We start from the raw sequence: 26,442 nt of genomic DNA, 5'->3' as shown, positions 1-26,442 counted from the left end.
CATGGCAATTTACTCAGTGCCTTCAATTTCTCTCATTCCCATCGGAGAGAAGGTGGAGCGCAAAAGGTCATGCAGTTTCAAGACTGCAGGGTGGCAGGGCGACACTCAAACCCTGGGCTTCCTGGCTCTACAGCGGCTCTGCTGTCTGTTCTCCCCACCCCATTACACTTTCTGCACCACGACATCTTAGCAAGATTCCACAGGTTTTAGTCTTGGCTATTCCTGAAGGGAATAAGCTCAACTTCAGTGTGTTAATGAAGTCACATGGAATTTCTCAATCATCCTGGTTATGTATGCAAGATAAAAAAGGAAATGAGGCTGGCCATGGTGGCTCATATCTGTAATCCCAGCACTTTGGGATACCAAGGCAAGAGGATCACTGAAGGCCAGGAATTTCAGGCCAGCCTAGGCAACATAGTGAGAACTTGTCTCTTAAAAAAAAAAAAAAAGTCATGGATGGTAGTCCTAGCTACTTGGGAGGTTGAGTCAGGAGGATCATTTGAACCCAGGAGTTTGAGGCTGCAGTGCGCTTTGATCACACACTGTACTCCAGCCTAGGGGACAGAGTGAGACCCTGTCTCAAAAAAAAAAAAAAAGAAATATATATATTTTAAAATTAAGTGCTTTATTTTGATACTAGGCAGAGGGGTTTGATTGATGTTAACACTGAGAGAAATTTGTGGGAAACAATATTGAGATTGAAAGGAAATGAAATACTTATGGATGAGGTCATAGATATAACAAATGCAAATATACATTCCATTGAAAATATAACATTTGAGGTCTATAAATATAATAACATAAAACAGCATTCAAGAAAATTGTCCTACCTTCAACCTTTGAAAAATTTGAAAACTCAGGTCTGTATTCCTCTAATTCAGTATGATCACTAGGATGAAAGTCCTTTATTTGATCTCCAGGCATGGAAAATTTAATAATATATTTCATTTTAACCTGATTGGTTTTATAGACAACAAATTCATCATCCTAGAGCAAATAGAAATCAGTAGGTGATTAACAACAGTAGCAACAAAAAGCCTGTATTGGCAGATGTTTTCATAAAAGCATGTTTGCTAATTTAGAAAATGTTGAATTCACGCAGTACATATATAACAATTATTTAAACTTAAGCATATTTAATGAAAATAGGAGCAAAAAACTAAGGCCCTTCTTTGAGTATTCAAGACTCTCTTTGCTTGTTCCTTGATATAAAAATACCTCAAAGTCTGTGGTGACAGAGGCTGTTTGTGAAACTCCATGCACACTGTCATAGCCTGGTGGTGCTTCAGTTAAGGAAAAGTCCTTCTTGTGTAAGTCCATACACTTTCCGAGGGCTACGTCACAAATGAGCAGGAGTCTGGTGCCATCTGTCTCTCCCGGGTGTGAGTACTTGATACTTGTACTACATGCAAAAGGAAATAAACACATGTTTATAGCTTAGAGTGACTGGTCAATAACATATTATTGAAAAGACTTCCCTGGTAAACTGTTCTAAATTTTCCTGTTATTGAAATATCTCCAAAGACTCAATTTAGAACTTTATTATGCACTTATTTATTTAGTATTTCTTCTTCTTTTTTTTAGACAGAATTTTGCTCTGTTACTCAGGCTAGAGTGCAGTGACACGATCATAGCTTATTGCAGTCTCCAACTCCTGGGCTCAACTGATCCTCCTGCCTCAGCCTCCTGAGTAGCTGGGACTATAGATGTGCACCACACCTAGCTAACTTTTAAAATTTTCTGCAAAGATGGGGTCTCACTATGTTTCCCAGGCTGGTCTCGAACTCCTGGGCTCAAGTGATGCTCCCTCCTCAGCCTCCCAAAGTGCTGGGATTACAGGCATGAGCAACCATGCCTGGCCTATTTCGCATTTCTATGTGACAAATATGTATATTGCCCTTATGTTGTGCTACGCAGTGCTCAAAGCACTTTGTTTCCAGAGGGAAATGAATTCTACTGTTCTCCTAAATCTTTGTTAGCTACTAAAATATACACATTTTACCATCATAAATACCAGGGTGGTAAAGAAAAGGAAAAATAACCACCTTATTAATTAGGAAAAAGTAGACTTAATTCTCTGCACTAAAGCTCGGAAAGGAATAAGAACCGTGGGTACCAAGCGAGTAAGAACCGGTCAAAGGGAAAGACAAGCTCTCACAAAGCCTCCTGAATGGAAAAACAAACATTTCAAATGACATCCAAATGAGAAATGTTGTTTTATCTTTCTTTGGGAATCAGCAGCTTTAATAAGGCAACTCTTGCTATTAGGAGCACAGACTAGGACACACCTTTGGACACAACATTTTGGAGATGCATCTCTATTTTTTTAAAGATTAAGTTCAAAATGCAGAAGTATGGCCAGACGACCCTTCTTTGTTTCACCCACTGAAAAAAAAATCAGTTCCCCCATTCCTTCTATAACCCTCTCCCCTTTGGAGGGCTCTTTTCCTGCAACTTACAAGCATGCTTCCTTCCTTCTCATTAAACCGCACTCTGGACTTCTCCCTGGAGCTGTCTCTATTCCTTCCTATCTCACCACGTTCTGGCAGAGGGGGCCAGTGACTGTCTCTTCTGGCTCATTTACCCCTTAATCCACTGCTATTTGGCTCAATTCACATCTAAAAATTTTTACTTGGATACAGTGTGCATAGGAAAAAACATTTATGATATACATATTTAAAGAATAAGAAGATAAATATCCACATAGCTACCACTTAGGTTAAGAACTAGAACATCCCTAAAACTTCTATGCTGCCCCACAGCTCACCTTCTCTCCCACCCAGAGGTAATTTGATCACTGTCTTGAATTTTTGTATATTATTTTCTCTTTTTTTCCCATGTGGAATTTACTCCATAAGGAGCCACAGAGGGGACCCTGGGTAGGTTGGGAGAGGTTTTACTGTGTCCCCTTTTTTATAAGTTTTCTCTTTTGTGTGTGTTTTTTTTTTTTTTTTTTTTTTTTTTTTGAGACAGGGTCTTGCACTCTTTTACCCAAGCTGGAGTGCAGTGGTACAATCATAGCTCTCTGCAGCCTCAACCTCCTGGCCTCAAGCAATCCTCCCACCTCAGTCTCCTGAGGCTGGGACTACAGGTGTGCACCACTGCACCTGGCTAATTTTTAAAAACATTTTGTAGCTATGGGGTCTCACTATGTTGCCCAGGCTGGTCTTGAACTCTTGGCCTCAAGCAATTCTTCCACCTTGGCCTCCCAAAGGGTTAGGATTACCGGCTTTGAGCCACTGTGCCTGGCCTATTTTCTTTCATAGTATTAATGCACAGATATATGTCCCTCAACAATGTAATGTATACTTTTGCTTGTTTTTGAGCCTTGCACATACAGGCATACCTTGTTTTAGTGCACTGCAGAGATATTCTTTTTTTTTTTTTTTTTTTTTTTTTTTTACAAATTGAAGGTTTGCGGCAACTCTGTGTTGAGCAGGTCTAGGTCTACTGGTGCCATTTTTTTTTAACAGCATGTGCTTCCTTTGTGTCTCTGTGTCTCATTTTGGTAATTCTCACAATGTTTCAAACTTTTTCATTTTTATTATAGCTGTAATGGTGATGTGTGATCAATGATCTGTGATGTTACTATTGCAATTGTTTTGGGCTGCAACAAACTGTGCCCATACAAGGTGGCGAGCTTGGTAAATGTTTCGTGTGTTCTGACTGCTCCACTGACCAGTGGTTCCCTCATCTCTCTCCTTCTTCTCTGGCCTCCCTATTCCCTGAGATACAATATTGAAATTAGGCCAATTAATAATAACCCTATAGTGGCCTCTAAGTGTTCAAGTGAAAGAAAGGGCTGTACATGTTTCACTTTAAATCAAAAGCTAGAAATGATTAAGCTTGGTGAGGAAGGCATGTTGAAAACCAAGACAGGCTGAAAGCTAGGCCTCTTGTGGCAAACAGTTATCCAAGTGGTGAATGTAAAGAAACAATTCTTGAAGGAAATTAAAAGTGCTGCTCCAGTGAACATAGGAATGATAAAAAAGCAAAACAGCCTTATTGCTGATATGAAGAAAATGTTAATGGTCTGGATAGAAGATCAAACCAGCCACAGCATTCTCTTAAGCCAAAGCCTAATCCAGAGCAAGGCCTCAACTCTGTTCAATTCTATGAAGGCTCAGAGAGGTGAAGAAACTGCAGAAGGAAGGCTTGAAGCTAGCAGAGGTTGGCTGAGGTTTAAGGAAAGAAGCCATCTCTATAACATAACAATGGAAGGTGAACCAGCCAGTGCTGATGTAGAAGCTGCAGCAAGTTCTCCAGAAGATCTAGCTAAGATCACTGATGCAGGTGGCTTCACTAAACAACAGATTTTCCATGTAGACAAAACAGCCTTCTATTGGAAGAAAATGTAATCTAGGACTTCCACAGCTGGAGAGGAGTCAATGGCTGGCTTCAAAGCTTCAGATGACAGGCTGACTCTTGTCAGGGGCTAATGCGGCTGGTGACTATAAGCTGAAGCCAGTGCTCACTTACCATTCCAAAAATCCCAGGGCCCTTAAGAATTGTGCTAAATCTACTCTTTCTGTGCTCTATAAATGGAACAACAAAACCTGGATGTCAGCACATCTGTTTACAGAATGGTTTACTGAATTTTAAGCCCAATGTATAGATCTACTGCTCAACAAAAAAGGTTCTTTCCAAAATACAACTGCTCACTGGCAAAGCGCCTAGTCATTCAAGAGCTCTGATGGAGAGGTACAAGGAGTTTGTTGTTTTCATGCCTGCTAACACAACTTCCATTCTGCAGCCATGGATCAAGAAGTAATTTCAGCTTTGAAGTCTTATTATTTAAGAAACACATTTTGGGCTGGGCACGGTGGCTCACGCCTATAATCCCAGCACTTTGGGAGGCCAAGGCAGGCAGATCACCCGAGGTCAGGAGTTCGAGACCAGCCTGCCCAATATGATGAAACCCCATCTCTACTACAAATACAGAAATTAGCCAGGCGTGGTGGCATGTGCCTGTAATCCCAGCTACTCAGGAGGCTGAGACAGAAGAATCGCTTGAACCCAAGAGGCGGAGGTTGCAGTGAGCCAAGATCACACCATTGCACTCCAGCCTGGGCAGCAAGAGCAAACTCCATCTCAAAAAAAAAAAAAAGAAAGAAAGAAATACATTTTGGCCAGGTATGCCTGTAATCCCAGGAGTCTGAGGTGGGATGATCACTTGAGTCCAGCAGTTTGAGGTTCCAGGGAGCTATGGCTATGGTTGCATCTTACCGTACTCTCACCTGGGCAATAATGGAGCAAGACCCCAACTCTAAAAAGAAAAAAATACATTTTGTAAGGCTATAGCTGCCATAGACAGTGATTCCTCTGATGGATCTGGACGAAGTAAATTGAAAATCTTCCAGAAAGGATTCACTATTCTCCTTGTCCTTAAGAGCATTTGATGAATTATGGGAGGAGGTCAGCATATGAGTATTAATAGGGGTTTGGAAGAAGTTTACTCTAACTATCTTGGGTGACTTTGAGGGGTTCAAACTTCAGTGAAGGAAGTCACTGTAGATGTGGCAGAAGCAGCAGGAGAACTAGAATTAGAATTGGAGCCTGAAGATGGGACTGAATTGCAGCAATCTCATGATCGAACTTGAATGAATGAGGAGTTGCTTCTTATGAATGAGTGAAGAAAGTGGTTTCTTGAGATGGAATCCATTCCTGGTGAAGATGTTGTGAATATTGTTGAACTGACAACAAAGGATTTTGAATATCACATAAACTTAGTGGATAAAGCAGCAGCAGTGTTTGAGATAACGGACTCCAATTTTCAAGGAAGTTCTACTGTAGGTAAATGCTAGGAAGAGTCAATTGCTGAGGCAAACTTCACTGTTGTCGTTATTTTAAGAAATTGCCACAGCCACCTCAACTTTCAGCAAGCACCACCCTCATCAGTCAGCAGCCATAGACATTGACACAAGACCTTCCACCAGCAAAAAGACAATGGCTCACTGAAGGCTTAGATGATCGTTAGGATTTTTAGTAATAAAGTACATACCTTAAAATTAAGGTATGTACATTGTTTTTTTTTTTAAACACAATGCTATTGCACACTTCAATAGAGTGTAAACCTTTTGTACTCATTGGGAAACCAAAAACGTGTGTGACTCACTTTATTGCAGTATTTGCTATATTGCAGTAGTGTGGAACCAAACCCTCAATTATCTCCAAGGTATGCCTGTATATAGAATTATCTAATAACTTTTGATCCACCAAGGTCCTAAGGCTCATCCGTTTGACATGTGTAGCCACAGTCCAATTGTTTAAACTGCAGGACAGGACTTCATGTAAGACTCCATCAAAATGTACGGATCCACTCCACTGTCGATGGACATCTGCACGATTTCCAGTGTTCTGTTATTACAGTGCTCTCTCTTTTTTTCTTTTCTTTTTTTTTAAGAGATTGGGTCTTGCTTTGTCTCCCAAGCTGGCTGTAGTGGTTCAGTCATACCTGACTGTGGCCTTGGACTGCTGGGCTCAAGCAATCCTCCTGCCTCAGCCTCCTGAGTAGCTTGGATTACAGGTGTGTGACACAATGCCTGGCTAATTTTAAAAAGCTTTTTTTTGAGATGGGGTCTTGCTGTGTTGCCCAGGCTAATCTCAAACTCCTGGACTTGAGCAATCTTTCTGCCTCAAACTCCTGAGTAGCTGGGACTACAGGAGTGTGCCACTGCACTCAGCTCATTTTTTGAGACAGAGTCTTGCTCTGTCACCCAGGCTGGAGTGCAGTGGTGTGATCTCGGCTCACTGCAATCTCTGCCTCCTGGGTTCAAGCGATTCTCCTGCCTCACCCTCTTGAGTAGCTGGGACTACAGGTGCACACCACCACACACAGCTAATTTTTGTACTTTTATTAGAGATGGGGTTTCGCCACATTGGCCAGGCTGGTCTCGAACTCCTGGCCTCAAGTGATCTACCTGCCTTGGCCTCCCAAAGTGCTGGGATTACAGGCATGAGCCACTGCGCCTGGCCCCAGCTCGTTTTCTTTGCTATTAGGTTTCTATTTAAGTCTTTTGCACATCTGCTTATAGGGTTGCTTATCTTTTCCTTATTGATTTGTAGGAACTCTTTAAGTATCTTGGATCATTATCCTTTGTCCTGGGCCTGAACTCAGTCTCCATCCTTTAATTAGCTCTGCAACCTTAGGCAAGTTCCCTGACCTCCCTGAGTCTGTTTCCTTGCATTAAATGATGTTACAATACCAATTATGAGGTTGGCAGATGATGTACATGGGGTTCTTCTCACTGTGTTGCCCACACTGGACTGCAGTGACATAATCATAGCTCACTCCAGCCTTGAATTCCTGGACTCAAAGTGATCCTCCTGCCTCAGCCTCCCCAGTAGCTAGAACTATAGGTTCTATTAGCGCCACCATGCACAGCTAATTTTTTAATTTTTTTGTAGAGATAGGGTCTTGCTGTGTGGCATAGGCTGGTCTTAAACTCCTGGGCTCAAGTGATCCTCCTGCCCTGGCCTCCCAAAGAGCTGGGAGTACAGGCATGAGCCACCATGTCTGGCATAAGGGCAGATTTAAACATTATCAAGGATGCTGAAGATGAAATAATATTCCAGGCATATTGAGGTCATATGTAATAGATAAATCTGTGTTTTGGTTGAGAAACTCCCTCACCAAGGAAAGACAGAAGAAAACACACAGCAAGTACTCAGTAATGATTCTGTGATTAAGGATCGAACATACCTGAGCGAATCACTGAAATAAATCCCACTTCCAAGGTTTCCGACGTCTGTTCTTTGTACACCATGATCTTCCACTACTTTGGGTAAAAGCAACCCTCTGAAAAGAGAAGGGCAGGATAAGGTGTAAGCCCAACACTGACTACATCTCTCCCTTGCTCAGAATTTTGGCAGGTTCCTACTGAACTTCTGGCATTCAGAGAACTCTGCAATCAGGGTGAAGCCATGGTTGTTTCTGAAATACAAGGGAAATTTCTGCCTTTTATTATATAAACATCTATTGTTTGAATTTCACATTAGGAGATTGAATGAATTTTGTAAAATAGCTTTTGGGTTTTGGTCCTACTTAGAAAGCTCATCCCTACTTAAAGATTATTTTGAGAGGATTCTCCCATTTTTCATTTAGGATACTTTTATGGTTTTATTTTAAATATTTAAACATTTGCTCTGTCTGGAGTTAAAGTATGAGAAATTAGGTAAGGGTCCAACTTTATATTTTTTCCTTGTGGTTACCCATTTATCTCTATAGACAGTATTGAAGAATTTGTCTTTCTTCCACAAAGATAAGATCTACTTATATCCTAAATCTTCTGTGTTTTTGAGTTCATTTGTGTTTAATATTAATGTCACCCTCATTATGCTTCTTTTCCAGAATTATTCTGGTAATTTCAAAATTTAAAAAAAATTTGTGTTGTAGAATCAGCTTTTCACTTAAAAAAACTTATTGGTAATTTTATCATGATTGTACTAAATCTATAGACTAATCCAAGAAAAACTGGCATCCTTCTGATTCATGCAAGTTGTCTTTTGGGTTCCTCAGTAGTAGTTTAATGGTTTTTTGTTTTTTCTTTCTTTTCCCCAGGTGGATCTTGTATGTTTCTTTTTAAGTTTCTTCTGAGTAATTAATGGATCTACATTTAATAATATTTTCTCCTGCTCCTGTGACTTCAGTTTCAGCCCTAATATTAAGTAGTAATTCAAAGCAAACAGAATCTTAGAGTTATGTTTCAAATAAACAACTCATGTTGTCTGGTGTGCACTCTAATTTCTGGACTCTTTAAATATTGGGCTATCCCTAGATTAGATACACATGGAAGAGTCATGAATATAGAATCACTTTTCTTCATACGATACAGTCTTCAAGAAGCAATTCATACCTATGTACACATTTTAAAAATAATACATAATTTTTCAAAATAGAGATGAGATCTTGCTAGGTTTTCCAGGCTGGTCTTGAACTCCCGGCCTTAAGTGATCCTTTTGCCTCAGCCTCCCAAAGTGCTAGGATTACAGGTGTGACTCACCATGCCCAGCCATAAATATGTAATTTAAATTACACACTTAATTATAAAGTGTGTAATTTTCTCCAGAATGCAGTAAGCTAGCTGATTTTAACTGAAAAGACCCACATAATATAGAAAAAAGCAGGAAAAAAAGAAGTAAAACACTTCACATTTGTGAGCCTGAAATTTTTGAAAAATAAAGATGGCTATTCTTACCGACACAAGATTCCCACGATGTTTCGTACAGGAGAACCATGCAACAAGGGCCTCACATTGCCAAGTTTGCTCAAAAACTCTGTGGTTTCATTCACTCTGCCAACTCTAAATATCTGCAAGACATCCACTGGGCTCTTACTGTAAGAATTAGAAGAAAAGCCTTTAGATTACATAATTGGAAACAAAACAAAAAGTCATTATAGCAGAAGAAATCCCAAAAGAGTCCAAATGTCCATTATCAGGAAACTGATTCAATGAGTCACAGCACAGTGTATCTTGGAATTATTATGTAGGTATTAAAAAAATCAAATTCTTTAACAAACATGAGGATATGTAGTAAAGTATACAGTAAAATATAAAATTTAAAAGTAGATTACAAAACTTTATACATAGTATTATCCCAATTTGTCAAATAAACAATAGTATATGGAATATATAATTCTTGCTCTGGGCAACAGAGCAAGACCATGTCTCTCAACAACAACAACAAAAAAGAATGCAACTTCTGGCTGGGCACAGTGGCTCAGGTCTGTAATCCCAGCACTTTGGGAGGCCAAGGCACTTGGATCACTTGAGCCCAGAAGTTTGACACCAGCCTGGGCAACGTGGTGAAACCCCGTCTCTCCTAAAAATACAAAAATTAGCGGGGCGTGGTGGTGCACACCTGTAGTCTCAGCTACTCAGGAGGCTGAGGCAGGAGAATCACTTGAACCCAGGGCGGGGGGGTGGCGTAGAGGTTGCAAGGAGCTGAGATCGCGCCACTGCACTCCAGCCTGGGCGACAGAACGAGACTCTGTCTCAAAGAAAAGAAAGTTATCGGCTGGGCATGGTGTCTCACCCTTGTAACCCCAGCACTTTGGGAGGCTGTGGTGGGCGGATCATGAGGTCAGGAGATCGAGACCATCCTGGCCAACATGGTGAAACCCCGTCCCTACTAAAAACACAAAAATTAGCGGGGCATGGTGGTGCACACCTGTAGTCCCAGCTACTCGGGAGGCTGAGGCAGGAGAATCGCTTGAAGCCGGGAGGCAGAGGTTGCAGTGAGCCAAGATCACGCCATTGTACTCCAGCCCAGCCAGCCTGGCGACAGAGCAAGACTCCATCAAAAAAAAAAAAAAAAAAAAAAAAAGTTATCGAATACCTTATTTTTAAGTGCTGTTTAGGAAACCAAGCAGGTTTGGAGAGAGGGTTGTCAAGAAAGTATTCTCTTGGGAGGTGACATTTATTGGAATGTGGCACTATAAAACATGTATTTTAAGACCTCACTGGTTGTTATGGTTGGATGGGGCAGGAGTGGAGGAGAACATCTGGAAGGACACTGTAGACGGGATAACAGGATCTGGATTAAAGATGGCGGCAGAGTGAATGGAAGTAGCCAAGGGATGAAGGACACTTTGAAGGCAGAATTGACAGAACACAGTTATGTGGGGATGAGGGACAGAGAGACCCCACACTGGCTCTGAGTGGGTAGCTAAGATGGGGCAGTTGTTGGGGGAGACTAGGGTATGGCTGAGGGCAGCTGTGGTGGGAGGAAGGGCACATCTTCCCAATCCCATGTCCAGCGGCCTCAGGTCAGTACCTTGACATTAGCGATGGTGGGAGTATTTGCTTCCCAGAACTCAGCAAATATTCCAGACCAGGACTTTTCCTTCACATAGCTGGCTTACCAGCACACCCCCCGGGGTGAACAGAATCGGGGTGATTCAGGCTGGGTTATGTTCTACACCCAAATGTCAACAGTGGTTATATTATATCTAGGTTGTCTCTGGGTGGTGATATTTTGAGTGATTTTGTATTTTCTTCATATTTTTAGATATTTTCTTCATATTTTTAGATATTTTCTAAGCTTTTAGCAAAGAACACGAGTTTTATAACTAGAAAAAAGTAATATAAAGAAGTCATGATTAGTGAAATGAAATGAAGAAAATCTAACTTTTCACAGCAGCAGGATCCTTCCCTAGGAAGAAGCCCACTTTAGCTGTGTGACTGCTTTTGTACGCAGAGGGTGGGGTGGCTTGCCAAGGGCTTGCTCAGGTAGCCCTGGAAGGCTGAACTGCCGCTGCCACTCCCGGGGCTTGACGTGGCTCTTCCTGTCTTCCTGGAGAAAGCTTATTGCCCTCCCGATTCCACCTTCCATGTCACTGGACTCTTACTTAGTATAGATCTCAGCAGACACTTAGGGGAGGGTCAAAAGTCAAACCAAAAGAATTTGATTACATATAAAAACAAAATATGGAGAAGGCCTGTGGGAATGAATATTTTTGAGACACAGTCCTGTTCTGTCTCCCAGGCTGGAGTGCAGTGGCGCAATCCTGGCTCACTGCAACCTCCACCTCCCAGATTCAAGTGATTCTTGTGCCTCAGCCCCTGGAGTAACTGGGACCACAAACGTGTGCCACCATGCCCAGCTAATTTTTGTATTTTTAGTCGAGACAGAGTTTCACCATGTTGCCCAGGCTGGTCTCAAACTCCTGACCTCAAGTGATCTGCCCACCTCGGCCTCCCAAAGTGCTGGAATTACAGGCATGAGCCACCATGCCCGGCCCGGACTTTTTAAAAATTAAAGTGAAATTCCAAAAAGATAAAATTAACCATTAAGTGTACAATTTGGTAGTATTTAGTACAGAACATTCAAAGTGTCATGTAATCACCACCTCTAGTTCCAAAATTTTTATTTGCCCAAAAGAAAACCCCGTACCCTCCCTCTCATGGCACTAGGCAATTTGCTGTCTCCGTGGATTTATCTATTCTAGATATTTCATATAAACAGAATCGTACAATATGTGGCTTCTTTCGCTCAGCATATTTTTGAGGTTCACCCGTTTGTAGTATGTGTCAGTGCTTCATTCCTTTTTCATGGCTGAATAATATTCTATTACATATATTTATCACGTTTTGTTTATCCACTTCCCTGTTGATGAGCATTTGGGTTATTTAACCACGTTTTGGCTGTTGTGAATAGTGTTGCTATGAATATTCAATACAAGTACTCAAATACAAGTACCTATTTGAGTACCTGCTTTCAAGTCCTTTGAGTATAGAACTAGGAGTGGAATTGCTGGGTCTTATTGTAATCATATGTTTAATTTGTTAAGGAATCATCTAACGGAGGCTGCATCATTTTTCCCTCCCATCAGCAATGTGTGAGGCTTTCAGTCTCTCTATATCCTCACCAACACTTATAATTTTACATTAAAAAGAAATCATATGGCTGGGCGTGGTGGCTCACGCCTGTAATCCTAGCACTTTGGGAGGCCAAGGCTGGCAGATCATAACATCAGGAGATCAAGACCATCCTGGCTAAAGCAGTGAAACCCCGTCTCTACTAAAAATACAAAAATTAGCCAGGCGTGGTGGCGTGCGCCTGTAGTCCCAACTGCTGGGGAGGCTGAGGCAGGAGAATGGCGTGAACCCAGGAGGCGAAGGCTTGCAGTGAGCCGAGATCGTGCCACTGCACTCCAGCCTGGGTGACAGAGCGAGACTCCGTCTCAAAAAAAAAAAAAAAAAAAGGAAATCATAGCCATCTTAGTAGATGTGAAGTGGTTTTGGGAAGGGATTTTGAGAATGATCAAGGAAAGCAGAACATAATTTTAGATGAGTCTGAGTCAGGCCATAAGGTAAGAGTGGCTGGGTGTGGTTTTAGTGGGGCTCTGGAAAACCAGCTCTCTAAACAGCAGCAGCAACGCCCCCGCACAGCCCTGATTTGCAGCATTTGCTGATTTCCATGGCGCAAATCCTTCCCGTGTCCAATTTCAAGCTACCAATGGTTTAACAACCAGCTCACCAAATCTCTTAAATGTTGACAACTGGCTCTCATAAGCTGGTATGTGCGGCTACAACTCACCACCATTCGTTCTAAGGGCTGTGCCAAGCTGACGAAGAGGAACTGCTGCAATGGAATGAACCACCAAGTCAAAAGAGTCAGTCCCATGCTCGAGAACAAGCATGCAATGGGGTTTCCAAACCGAGAAGCTGGGCACAGACTCAACCACGGTGACCCTCAGGGGTGCTGACACCCAGCAAGGGCTCATCTGAGCAGGTGGTCCATCATGTTTGTTGTTACTGGAGAATGCCCTTCAGCGCAGGACCCTGGGTATTCACAGTGAATGAGAGCACAAGTGTAACTGGTATTTAGGAACGTGTTTTCCAGGTTTTCAGGGGCAGTTTTTCATGCCACAGAGAGGCCACGTTAGAAGACGCCATACCCATATTCCTGCATGTTTAAATCTTAGTTTAAGTGGCTTTTTCTCTGTAATAACCTACAAAATACAAACTCGAACACGTTTTGATTTAAATTAAATTTAACTCTCAACAAGATTAGGTAACCTTGAAATCGGAGTGGAATAGAGGGTGATTTCAAGCACAGAATACTGCCCCAGGCACCATTATGAGCAGAGAAGAAAGTAATTTGTCATCACACCACCGCTACTGTGGCTTGTTGCTGAAGATTAAATTATCTAGGTAATTACTGTAATCAGCTCTTTAACGGAGTCTCAAAGAGCATTATATTGTAACAGATCCTGAGATATTTCCTTTATGCTTACCTGTGATGATTCTGCAAAACCTCTTTTCTAACCCTGAGAAATTCTTCAGTATTCTGTTCAACGTGCTCAATTTTGCATCTCAAAGCTTGGTATTTGGCCAGGGGTGGTGGGCTGGGTTTGGACAAATTAGTTTCACAGACATTAACCATGTCTCTTATTAGCTGTAGGTGGAAATAATACACAGATGTCAGAATCACCACATATCAAAATTAATATTTATATTACATTAACACTTTCTCAAAAAGATGGGAAAAGTCCATTTTCCCCCAAAGCTTGCTTTACTTTATTTATTTTTGAGACGGGTCTTGGTCTCACCCACGCTGGACTGTATGTAGTGGCATGACCATAGCTCACTGCAGCCTCAACCTCCTGAGTTCAAGAGATCCTCCCACCTTAGCCTCCAGAACTGTATTTGAATGGGCACTATATGTTCCCTCTTAGCAATACTGATGACTGACATTTTTTTTCTTTTTTTTAAGATGGAGTTTTGCTCTTGTTGACCAGGCTGGAGTGCAGTGGCGTGATCTTGACTCACTGCAACCTCTGCCTCCTGGGTTCAAGCAATTCTCCTGCCTCAGCCTCCTGAGTAAGTGGGATTACAGGTGCATGCCACCATGCCCAGCTAATTTTTTGTATTTTTAATAGAGATGGGGTTTCACCATGTTGGCCAGGCTGGTCTCGAACTCCTGACTGGTGATCCATCTGCCTTGGCCTCCCAAAGTGCTGGGCTTACAGGAGTGAGCCACCACACCCGACTGACAGATTCTTTATGTTTGATGTTAGGTAAATCATAGAATTTTGAATTTGGAAGGGTCTTATATTTTCTCATTGACCAGTTCTTTCCTTATTTTGGATTACTGATTCCTCTGGGAATCTGTTGAAAGCGATTATTTCCCAAACATGCAAAATTTCACATCTATAAACTCCTCTGAAGTCTAGGACACGAATCTCTGATCTTGGCCGAATCCCTGCATGCACAGATGAGGCAACGCGGACCAAGAGAGTGACTTCAGCCTTGTCTAAGGCAGGGTTGGCTGCCGTGGCTGCCTTCCTCTACTCACTAAGCCTGCTTCTCTCCTGGCAGCTCAGAGGAGATGGCCCATTTCTGAGCAGCCACAGTGGCTGCAATCTCCTCACCAGCGACTGGTTTGAGAGATTGTGCACGACTTCATTCTGACCAGAGAAATATGAGTCTGCCAGGGGCTTCCTCTACATGACACACAAAGAACTATTACAGATGGGATGCTATGAACTACTGCAGCCATCTGCAGATCACGAGGAAGCCAGGCTAAGAGCAGAGCCGTCACTCTACAGGAAGTACAGAGGGACGGAAGGAGGCTGGGACCCTGATGATAACACTGACACACTGAGTCTCGGGGTGACCCAGGCCAGCAGGCAGCCCACAGCTGGACTTCTTATTGTCTGAGATCGTAAATGTCCTCATTGTTTAAGTTAGTTGCAGTTTCCCATTTCTTCTGCAGAGAGGATCCGAACTCATTCCAGGGTCTGAAAAGCTATTTTACAAGACAGCAATTTTAAAACTATTTCTGCATTTATGTCACTGTGCCAACATATTCACATTTGAAAATATGGTTTGACTTTCATAAGGATCCAGGGCTTTCTAAAATGGTTCAACAATTTATTTTCTAGCACAACTCTGGAGACAATTTCATGATTCAGTGTTATTTTATTCATCAGATTTCTAAAGACCCCCACCCTCAACATATTTTATAGTAAATTGAATTCTATATTTCAGAGGTTACCTGGCAGAGGTCTGCTTTCTTAGCCAATAGTCCCAGGTTCACTTCTTTGGGCGTTGTGCCTTTGTGAGGTATCAGTCTGTAAAACTCTGTCATCATCTTTTGCAATTGCTCTGCTGTTTCTCCATTTTTCAGTGCTGCCTTTACTAGGAGGAGAATCCCCTCTGCCTTGCTCACCTTTCAACAGATCGTATATGCTTATTACAATGAAATCTCAATACAGAAATTAAGGAGCATGCACAAAACTATATAAATAATTGTTGGACATATCAAGACTACCCATTTTCTACTGGACAGCCATCACAAAGCAAATGCTGATCTTTATTGGAGACGTATCTCAGTTGTGGCAAAGATGCCATGAGGATTGTTGCAAAACTGGGCTCAGTTTTACTAGAGGAAAGAACCAGAGTCTTATATTTCTATACATATGTGGACACATCTACATACATATACAGACAGAGAGAAACACTAATGCAACTGTGATAGACTTGCTTTTCACATGAGAAATTTAGAAAACTGTCAGAATCAGACCAGGGATAAAAACCTCCTGAATGTGTTTCTAATTACACAAGTACTTCATGGGCTTTATCCCAGTTAGCCATTTTCTCCTTGAGATAAATTAGTTTAATTCCACAGAGGAAAACTGACCATATTATTTCAATACAACAATGCAGTTGCACAAGTTGTACCATTGGGGATATCTTCTTTTGTCTGCTCTTTTCATTGCAATTATGCTTAATCAAGAAAGGAAGAACATTTTCTGGTGGTCTGGAGGCATGCCTGCCTTTCCTAAGAGTCAGAAGGTGCGAGACTGTGGAGTCACTAGGAAATGGGTTGGAGTCAGGGCATCTCACTGGGGACCAAGGCCACCCATATCCCTCCAGCTTCCTGCAAACCTCTTGGCACAGAGGATCAGGCCTCCTAATTGGCCAGCACCAGAAGCCTGCCTTCGATCAGCTCTTGAGGCTGATATTTTACAGACAGGGATGTCTAGGTTTCTCAGAAGCTTTTCTCCTCAGTGCTGTTAGTGGTCCCTTTCTTCAGGGTACAAGGAAAGAACATTTAGGAATGAATTCCAGAGCAGTCAGGCCAGCACGCAAACACACGTGTTATTGCTGATGCCAATCAACCAGGAGGCAGATTTCTCCCATTCTGTTTCAGCGACACACCGACTTACATCGTTGAGGCTAATCCTGTTCACTGGCTTGAGAAGCATGTGTTCCAGGTGGCCCAGGGCCTCTGCCCAAATCATCTCTACTAAATCGCTCACCTCTTGGCTCAGAGTGCTTGAATTCATGACTTCCTCCAAAAGTAACTGCAACAATAAAATAGAAATGCCACCAAAAAGTCATCATGTGTGAGTTTGTGGAAAACTTACATGGGCCAACGAACAGAGGTGTGAGGAGAAATAATTAATTAGAGCCCAGGAGAGTCATCCCCAGCCAGGTAACTAAATCCTTTCTCTACTGGATCCTCCCTCTGTCTTCCTCCATTCCCTCTTCTCTGATTCCCTCCTACCCCCTTTTCTTCCTGTTCTATTTTTTCCTTCACCCTGTAAACTCTAGGCCTGTCAGTAGTAGTCAACACACGAAGTCAGGGTTAAGGACCCTTGACTCATGGCTAGCTTGTAAAGAGATCTCCCAAAAGCTGGGAGGGTCTGTTGCTGAAATAAGCAATACATCTCCTGGCTTGTTCTAAAACACATTCCCCACTCAACTTCCATGCCTTTCTATGAGTTCAGATTTCCTTTTCTGAACTCCTCCTCTTCCCTCCTGACAGTTATTTATTTATGTACTTGAGACAGGGTCTTGCTGTATTGCCCAGGTTGGGGTGCAGTGGCATGATCATAGCTCACTGTAACCTCGAACTGCTGGATTCAAGTGGTCCTCCTGCCTCAGCCTCATGAGTAGCTAAGACTACAGGCACACCACCATTCCTGGCTAATGTTTTTCAGTTTATGTAGAAATGGGTCTCTCTATGTTGCCAAGGCTGGTCTTGAACTCCTGGCCTCAAGTGATCCTCCTGCCTTGGCCTCCCAAACTGCTGGGATACAGGCATGAGCCACCAAGCTTGGCCCAGTTTTTTATTTGTAATAGAGAAAACATTTCTATTAAAAATATTCAATCAACAACAAAAAAATTATAAATCAATCTCACTGCTTGTAATTGTTCAGATGCTAATTGGGTTGCTTCAGGTGTGAAATGTTCTCTTAGTAGAAATCCTTGTTTCTTCAGTTCTTCAATGTAATTTTCATAGTATTCACTTGCATCTTCAGAGGTTTTCTTTATAGCAAACTGTCTTCTAGTCTGTGAATTATGGTGAACAGCAAAAGTACAGTCATTATTTACATATCTAGCTTTATTGAACACAAATAAAGCATTAGGTCCTTGACATGAAGAAGCTTAGAAATTAGTTTTTTTCAAAGAATTACTTAAATTTTAAATTCTTTTTCTTTTCCTTTTTTTTTTTTTTTTTTTTTTTTTGAGACAGGGTCTTGCTCTGTCGCCCAGACTGGAGTGCAGTAGCACAATCTCGACTCACTGCAACCTCCACCTCCTGGGTTCAAGTGATTCTTCTGTCTCAGCCTCCTGAGTAGCTGGAACCACAGGCATGCACCACCACACCTGGCTAATTTTTTTTGTATTTTTTTGGTAGAGATGGGGTTTCAACCATGCTGGCTTGAATAACTCCTGACCTCAAGCAATCCACCCACCTCAGCCTCCCAAAGGGCTAGGATTACAGGCGTAAGCCACCATGCCTGGCCAGAATTACCAAAATTTTAAACTCTTAATAGCCTAAAACCTGGAGGTAAAGGGGAAAAGGCTTGAGAACGCACAGCAGACAGAAAAGATCATTTGTTTCACTGGAGAGTCACTCAAAGCTTCCTTCCAAATCTACAGACTCCTTACAAACCATTCTAATTAGCTTGGAAATCTGGTTTTCCAGCTTTTTGGAAATGAGAAAAAAAAAACAGGGGAGGGGAAGAAAAGAAAAATACTTCAGAAAGGAAGAACTGTTAGAGACAGGCACACAGTGAAAATGAAATCACAGCCAATAGACAGGCAGGAAAGTTATTAGGTCATGCACGTGTTAAAGGCTCCAGCTCCTCCCTCATCCCAAACTGCCTACGGAGGTGGCACTTTCTGCTTTTCCGGGAAACTCCTGCCCCTGTAGTGGGCAGTGATTCTAACATTAACCCCAGGAAAATCTGGGAGAACCTGCCCCAGCTCAAAGCCCTGGTGTCCTTGTAGGTGTTGGCTGAGCCCCTGGCTTGGGGGTGTGGACCCCTGGAAAGCCACACTACTCAGGATACCCATAAGCCGCCCTCCTAGATAGGGGGGCCGCAGGATGCCTCTGAAACTTGGAAAATAGAAGTGCCTGTTGAAGTCACTCCATTTAAGAAGGTAGAGTTTAACGTAATTTTGGAAGATTCCCATCAAAATGGTTTTATTAAGCAGAAGGGCAGGCTGGAAAATCCTCTTCAGCAGAACAGCGGACTAAGGCTCACTGCTATCAAGGTGGACAGGCTTCTCTGCTCAGCAAACCAGGCTCACCCAGGGGATGCTATACACAGACTTGGGCTTGCTGAGGGAGGAAGGCACCCTGAGGGATGTCCTGGCCTAAACGATGCTATAGTTTTCTTTCCCAATGAAGAAAACAATAACACATTCTATCATGTTTTTCACCTTCGTTTTTACTTACTTCTTACCCAAACAACTAAATCCTCCACAAAATACAGTATGCATTTCAGAGTACAAGGGTAACAAAACTCCTTCTCCTTCTTGGACATATTTGACCATGGATTCGCTTTCTAGCTCTGTTCCCACGGAAATCTGATAAAGATGGCATGTCAGCTGTAATAGTAGGCAAAATTGCTTATGTAATTGTGGCCTCTCATTGATAAATTGCATTGAGACTGGGGGTTCAATGGTGGGAAACCCAAGCTTTGGGCTTGTCAGAGAGCAGTGACTCATATAATTGGGTATGTCCCTTGAGGGCATCTGGAACTTGAGACAATGCTACAAGAGCTATGGGCTCTTGTGGGGTAGGGCTTCCAAGCCAAGTGGATCTCACATCCACCTGATGTGAGTCTCTTTCTCTTGTACCTGAGCTGACACTCAGAGTGGGAACAAAGGGAAAAGCTCCTGGAGCCTGTGTGGGCCTCTGTGAGGGCCACTCTCATGGAGAAGTGACTGTTTCCTGGCCCAAGATAGAGCTGTAGGCAGGACGCAGTGGCTCATGCCTGTAATCCCAGCACTTTGGGAGGCCAAGGCAAGCAGATCATGAGGTCAGGAGTTCGAGACCAGCCTGGCCAACATGGTGAAACCCCATCTCTACTAAAAACACAAAAATTAGCCAGGCGTGGTTGCGCATGCCTGTAATCCCAGCTACTCAGGAGGCTGAGGCACAAGAATCGCTTGAACCTGGGAGGCAGAGATTGCAGTGAGCCGAGATCGCACCACTGCACTCCAGCATGGGCAACAGAGTGAGACTCTGTCTTGGGGAAAAAGAAGAAAAAAAAAGATAGACCTGTAACTCTGAATGTCTACTTGAGAAGGCATCCTGGTGGGTGTTGCAGCATTTTATTTGAACTTCAGGCATTAATTCTAAATTTATTTTTGTTTCATGATTGTTTTAGATTGGAACTGTGCTCTTGACCTGATACTGACCTAGGGCAAAGGTATGGCCTCTGCAAAGCCTCTTTTGTTGTTCCCAGGGCTCTGTGACCTTGAGCCGTCAACACCCCATATATATATTCAGGATTGGAAATGTCACAGTGGATTGTAATGATGAGTGTTATTTCTTTCTAGACAGTGATCTCTGATGCCAGGGTGTGAAGCTATTTTTATCTTTGAGTGTCAGCCCTAGTCGATTGCTTGGTACACAGCAGGTGCTTAATGAAGTGTATCAGTGGAATGCTTTCAGAGGTGTACATATTAGGAAAATATCCCATAAGTGAAGTGGAACAAGGGCAGAAATGCTATACACCCTGCACCCAATAAACATTCCCTTCTAGCGGGACCCCGTGCTGATCTACTCAGGGGGTGAGGTCCTCACCTCCCATACTCCAAAAGAGAACACATTTCCCCTTTGCAAAATTATTTACCAGGTGTTATGGCTGAACTGTACCCCTACAAAATGCATATGCTGAAGTCCTAACTCCCAGGACCTCAACAATGGGACTGTGTTTGGAGACAGAGCCTTTCAAGAGGTAACTGATTACTTAAGTGAGATCATAGGGGTGGGGCCCTGATCCAATATGACTGCTATCCTCATGTGAAGAGATGAGGACACAGATGCCCATAGGTGGAAGACCATGTGAGGACACAGCAAGAAGGCAGCTGTCTGTAAGCCAGAGAGAGAGGCCTCACTTCAGAAGAAATCAACCCTGCGGCACTTTGACCTTGGATTTCTAGCCTTTAGCACTGTGAGAAATAAATGTCTGTTGTTTAAGCTCCCCAGCATGTTGCATTTATTAATAGCAGCCTAAGCTAAGACACCAGGTAAGAAGAAAAAGGTTGGGAGGTCAGCTGATTCATTGAAACGAGTTATGAACAGAGGTCAGTAAACACATAGGAATCAATATAAGCAGCATTACCTGCATGCCATCATCCAGGAGGAAGTGTGAGGATATCAGGAAAGGACAGTCCCTGGAGTCCCGCGAACACTGCAGCTCTACAACCACAGCTTCCTGGCCTCCCTCCATTCCCACCTGGAAAACAGGATGTGCTTTCAGAAGCTGCACTTGGGAAACATCAAACTACATGTGCCATTTGAAAATGGTGATTATAATTATAAAATATGTTCATTTAGAGATATAATTTAGAAAATATAGAAAAGTATCAAGGAGAAAATTAAAATCTCCTAAAATCCTATGAGAGCAATACAATCACTATTAATATTTTGGTATGTTTCCCTCCTGTATTTTTACCATCCCATAAATAGATCTGTATGTTTATACCATACCATTTTTCATGTTTTCCTTATCAAAGAGGGAAACGTTATTTTCAAGTTACATTTTATTAACATATCTCAAAATACAAATGGAACATCACTTTGAAGGCTAGTGTCGATTTACATCTATATATATATTTTAGAGACAGGTCTTGCCACATTGCCCAGAGTGGCCTCAAACTCCTGCGCTCAGGAGATCCACCTGCCTTAGCCCCCTAAGTAGCTGGGACTATAGGCAAGTGATGCCACACCAGATACTAGTGTTGATTTTCATTTGTGGGGGAAAAAAAAGATTTTGTTTTTCTTTCTAATGCAAAAGGAATGGAAATGCAACATAGTGTAAATACTTAGTGTCAAACCTTCCCTTTCCAAATACAAGAAACCGTCAGTAACAGGGAAGAGCACTTTTATGTTTAATGCCATATTGATATTTTGTACTGTTTAAAATTTTTGCTATGAGCATGCATTACTTTTATAATACAAATACTAAAAATTTAAACTTTAAATTCTAAACATAAACATTTTCTTGACTGTTAAAATATCAGGTCTGGGTGCAGTGGCTCATGCCTGTAATCCTAGCACTTTGGGAGGCTAAAGAGGGAGGATGGCTTGAGCCCAGGAGTTCGAGACCAGCAAAATAGTGAGATTCTGTCTCCACAAAAATAAATATATAAATAAAATTAACTCATATTTTAAGGAATATATGATATTCAGGATATGCATAATTTTTCAAAACAATGAGAAAATGATCGAATAGGAAAAACACCCAGAAGACATTCAAACAGGTTTTTTTCTTTTTGCTAACTAGAAATCAGATTCTTACTTTCTCCAAGGTGTTATATTTTGCAACTTCAAAATCTTGAGGAAGATGAGGAATTTCAACATTCTGTGTACCAAACCTGAAATTTGTACAGTGTATGATTAAAATTTTAACATTAAATGGATTTTAGGCTAAACAGAATTTCATACATTTTTTCTCGTACATCTTTACAAAACACGATAGATTCCTTACAAAATACATTCCTTACAAAAAGGCCTCCTCAGCTATCCCAGAAATTGTTAAAAGATCATTTGAAATGAGCTGGATGCCTCCTCTGCATAATTCTCCAACTCAGACACCCAGTACTGTAGCGTCTGCACTGGAAGATGGTCTCCACGTGAGAGGCAGAAAGAAGTGGGCCACACACTGTGGGGATGGGCTACTTGTGTTTGCTTTGGATCTGACTCTTAGAAGCTATGTCACTCCTCTCCAGACCACAGTCCATTCCTCTCTAAAATAAAGGAGTCAGACTTCTCATAATCTGTACTTTTCATTTTGGATTTTCTTCTCTTTAAACACTATTATTAACAAATAAGATTGAATGCGATGCCTAATTAACCCGATGTTTTGGGTATGCTTTAAGAAGCCATATAGAACTTTAGACTCCCATACTCCATTTGAGGAAGGCTGTTGTTATTTCCATTTTTGAAAATACCAGGCAAAATTAACAAACTGTCTTTACTCTAAAGGCTGCTCAGGAAAGTAATAGGATGAAAATAGGTTTTTTTTTTTAAAGAATAAAAAAAAACCCACTGGTTTTCTTTTTAAACATCAATTTAATAATTGCACCCAATCTCATTTAATACTGAGAATTTAAAATAACGATCACTATACTAGTTGAAGAAAAAGACTCAAATAAAAAATCACTTAAGAGTTAGATACACAAAATAAATTAAAATAAGAAAAAGTCTACAAATAGAATTTTAATACTGTGCTTGAGGTTTACGCAAGATTTTACAAACTCTGTAGAGTCCCAGGAATCAGAAAGAAGTGAATTACTCAGTGAGTTCCACAGTGTCTTCCTGCTCTGTGGCACTGTCCGGGCATAGACCTTCTGTTTTCACTTCTAGAATTAAAGCAAACAGCACACTTGTTTACTGCCCAAAGACTTATTATAATTAGTTAACCTAAGTGCTGGAATTGTTAAGATTTATAAATATATCCTTAAATTAGTTATAATTTTGGGGATCAAAATTTCCCAGTGGGAAAAGAGGAAGGTATAATATTATAAGAGGAAGGTATAACCTTATGAGACAGTGAGAACATACTCTAATTCTATTTTAATAGGCATATCAGGAGAATTCTCATCTGGTATTATTTGAAACTCATTGATAGCCATACAATTTTCAATTGGCACTTTCCTCTTGAAGAGTACAAAGCGCACAGGATCAGAATGAGTTCCTTAGAGTCGGCACATCACGAGCAAAGGAGCTGGAGATGTTCTAGCTTAGAGGAGGGAAAGTCAAGAGCTCTACGTGAGCTTTTGCTTCATACTTTCTGTACAGAGAAACAGTAACACTATCTAGAGCACTGTGATATATAGGAATAACTCAATGTGAGGACTTCTTTCCAGTTTTAATTATACTGTCAAGATTCCAAGGATCATCAGTGTATTTGTAGTAATTTGGAATCTGAATAAATTATGCTGGCTGTCATACAGTATGTTTTCAATGTGAAATGAGTCTACTATTTTGTCTATTTCTGTTGTAACTATCATTTGCTGGGACATGTGCTGGGACTGCAGCAGCATTTCTGGACTATTGTCTAAGGAGGCTCCACCCTGCCAAGTCATTACGGTATCTAACACATACCATGTGCTTACTGTAAGTTAGTATTTATCAGAACTGTGCGATTTTTGATATGACTCAGGAAAAGTGCATTTTTCATGTCCAAAGGCTTTCTTCTTGGCCAGTTTCCAAAATAAAATCTTGGCTTATAAAGAAAATACGTTTCTTTTGGGGAGACAATCTTTTGTTTGGAAAGAATTTCTTCAGCAAAATGCTGGTCATCAAATTTCCAATCATTAGGTTGTAGTAATCACTGTTTAACACAAAAGCTTTCCCCTCCCCCTAGTTAAAATCACAATCAGGTTTTCTGAGATGATCAGTGTTTTGTGGCCATTTTAAATCTGACCCTACTAGGCTAGATATCAAGAAATCTGTTTCTATTGCTAAAGTAGTCTTTTGTCCTTTGTTATTTTTCTGTCCATTTTCTGAGGTAATAAGAAGTCTAATTTTTTTTTAGTATTTCTGGACAATTCTCTATGATATCTTTGACAAACCCAAGTGTGTACTGTGGCACCTATGATACATTAAATGCTTGCTATGAAATACCTACCAGGACTGCTCGGCTTCTGATCAGGAGGTGGTGTGATGTACAGGGGCTTATAAGGATCATAATTCTTTACATCCAAGAGTCTCTTTTCTCTGATAGATTCCCATATAAAATCTGGGTTTGCAATATGAACGTGGTTCTTTTGGATAGAATTCAGTTGGTACTGACTCAGAACATCAGCATTATCTAAGATTATATGTGTGCACTAAGGAAAAAAAGAGTCAATCCATTACGCATCAGGAAAAACAACATTTAAATAAGTTATTTGTATCTGTAATTTTCACCCTTAAAAAGTATTGTTTTAAGGTAGTTTGTGATAATCTTCCTCAAATTTCTAAAAACCTCTATAAATTATCAGTTTCTAGTTACATAAACATTTTAAAAATCAACTGTTTTTAAAGGATATGGATATGAATGCACCATAATTGATTAACCCTAGAGGTTATTTCTAAATTTTCATTATTGTAAACAATGCTGTGATGACTATCCTCATGTACACATCTTTCTGCACTTGTTCAACTATTTTCTTAGTAGTGGAAACGGAGGTTCACAGGTTATTCATTATTTATTTTAATTTGTAATTTTAGAAAATCTTGTTTCTTTGTAGAGATGGGGTCTTGCTATGTTGACCAGGCTGGTCTTGAACTCTCAGCCTCAAGTGATTCTCCCATCTCAGCTGGGTTTACAGGCATGAGCCACCATGCCCGCTTATAATTTTATTTATTTTTTAATAAATAGTAAACTCACATTGTAGAATATCTAAAAAATGAAATAATGACATATTAACTTCTTCCCCACTGTTTTCCCCAGTTCCTCTCTGCAGAGGCACCTGCTGTCACTTGCTCCTCGCGAATCCTGCTAGAGCTACACTATGCGTAGACACATGGCAGCGTGCTCCTCAGCCTCTTCCGTGCCGGCTTTTCCACTGAATTTACCTTGGCGATTGTTCTTCATCATTACACATAGAGCTGCCTCATTATCTACAGTAGCTGGGATGCACATTTCACATGTTTATGCACATTGACTTCCACAAGGTTGCACTCACAGTATGTGAGTTTCTAAAAAGGAGAGACCATGTTGGCAGTTCTCTACACAGAAGACAAACTGAGAAGGGAGAGCGGGCACGAATTACTTATCTGTCCACAGAGACAGTGAGACAGCTCAGTGTGGGAAGCTGTATAAGGGAAGTATATACAATTCTACCTGAATTGGAAGTAAACAGGGACATTGCATTTCTGGTATTCAGCTGGAGTTGAACACGCTTCACAGAATAGATGAGGCTCACAATGGCCAAGCTCCAGGGCTGAGGTCCAGGGAGGGGCAGGCTGAGTCAGCTCATCAATTCGTCAACAGAGGGAACAGCAGAGGACAGGGGCAGGCCAGTCTGGCACCTAGAGCCTTTGGATTTCTATTTTTACTTCTTACAGTGAGGTGGTTTAAAAAAGAGGTTAGACTGAATTATTTCTAAGATTTCATCCAGCTGTAAAATCCTATTATTCTGAACTGCCAGGCTTACAAGTTCAAGAGGCAGAAGGTAAATTCCTACAGCCTTTAAATGAACAAAACAAACAGCATAAGCTACACTGCGAAGATGAGTCTGCACTGCATGTCTTTCTTTCTGCACCCAGGAACCTGGCTTACCAGTATATCATCCCAGCATTGACACACTGGTGAGTGACGACTGCGCTTTTTGCAAATCCTGTGTACTATGACTTCTCTCCTTCAAGAATAGATATGGCTGGTCTGAAATTCTATTTTCATATTTGGCTGTGCTCTAGTAATATCCTGCTTCACAGGACATGTAGGATTGTCCTGCAGTTCAGGGAACAGGG

General features: G+C 41.4%; 1 protein-coding gene across 6 annotated transcripts in view; it reads right to left on the bottom strand.

The window, feature by feature from the left end:
- PARP4 (poly(ADP-ribose) polymerase family member 4) overlaps nucleotides 1-26,442 on the bottom strand; it is a 91,565-nt gene that overhangs the window by 55,787 nt on the left and 9,336 nt on the right. For all 6 annotated transcript variants that reach the window (XR_008493280.2, XR_008493281.2, XR_008493282.2 and 3 more), the window contains exons 3-14: nucleotides 24,614-24,815; nucleotides 23,276-23,342; nucleotides 22,280-22,355; nucleotides 21,101-21,214; nucleotides 17,658-17,807; nucleotides 16,679-16,816; nucleotides 15,505-15,678; nucleotides 13,742-13,902; nucleotides 9,198-9,335; nucleotides 7,703-7,798; nucleotides 1,219-1,402; nucleotides 831-987 (exon numbers count right to left, since the gene is read on the bottom strand). Coding sequence is in view for 3 of the 6 variants with exons in the window: in XM_054445974.2 (XP_054301949.1) it covers nucleotides 831-987; nucleotides 1,219-1,402; nucleotides 7,703-7,798; nucleotides 9,198-9,335; nucleotides 13,742-13,902; nucleotides 15,505-15,678; nucleotides 16,679-16,816; nucleotides 17,658-17,807; nucleotides 21,101-21,214; nucleotides 22,280-22,355; nucleotides 23,276-23,342; nucleotides 24,614-24,815 (1,657 nt within the window). In the remaining 3 variants the exon portion in view is untranslated. The remainder of the gene's footprint in view (nucleotides 1-830; nucleotides 988-1,218; nucleotides 1,403-7,702; nucleotides 7,799-9,197; nucleotides 9,336-13,741; nucleotides 13,903-15,504; nucleotides 15,679-16,678; nucleotides 16,817-17,657; nucleotides 17,808-21,100; nucleotides 21,215-22,279; nucleotides 22,356-23,275; nucleotides 23,343-24,613; nucleotides 24,816-26,442) is intronic.

This window comes from Pongo pygmaeus, chromosome 14 (genome assembly GCF_028885625.2).
Source record: "Pongo pygmaeus isolate AG05252 chromosome 14, NHGRI_mPonPyg2-v2.0_pri, whole genome shotgun sequence".
In the NCBI taxonomy this organism is placed as follows: domain Eukaryota; kingdom Metazoa; phylum Chordata; class Mammalia; order Primates; family Hominidae; genus Pongo; species Pongo pygmaeus.
Note: the sequence above shows the minus strand (reverse complement) of the source record. Positions and strands in the feature narration are given on the sequence as shown.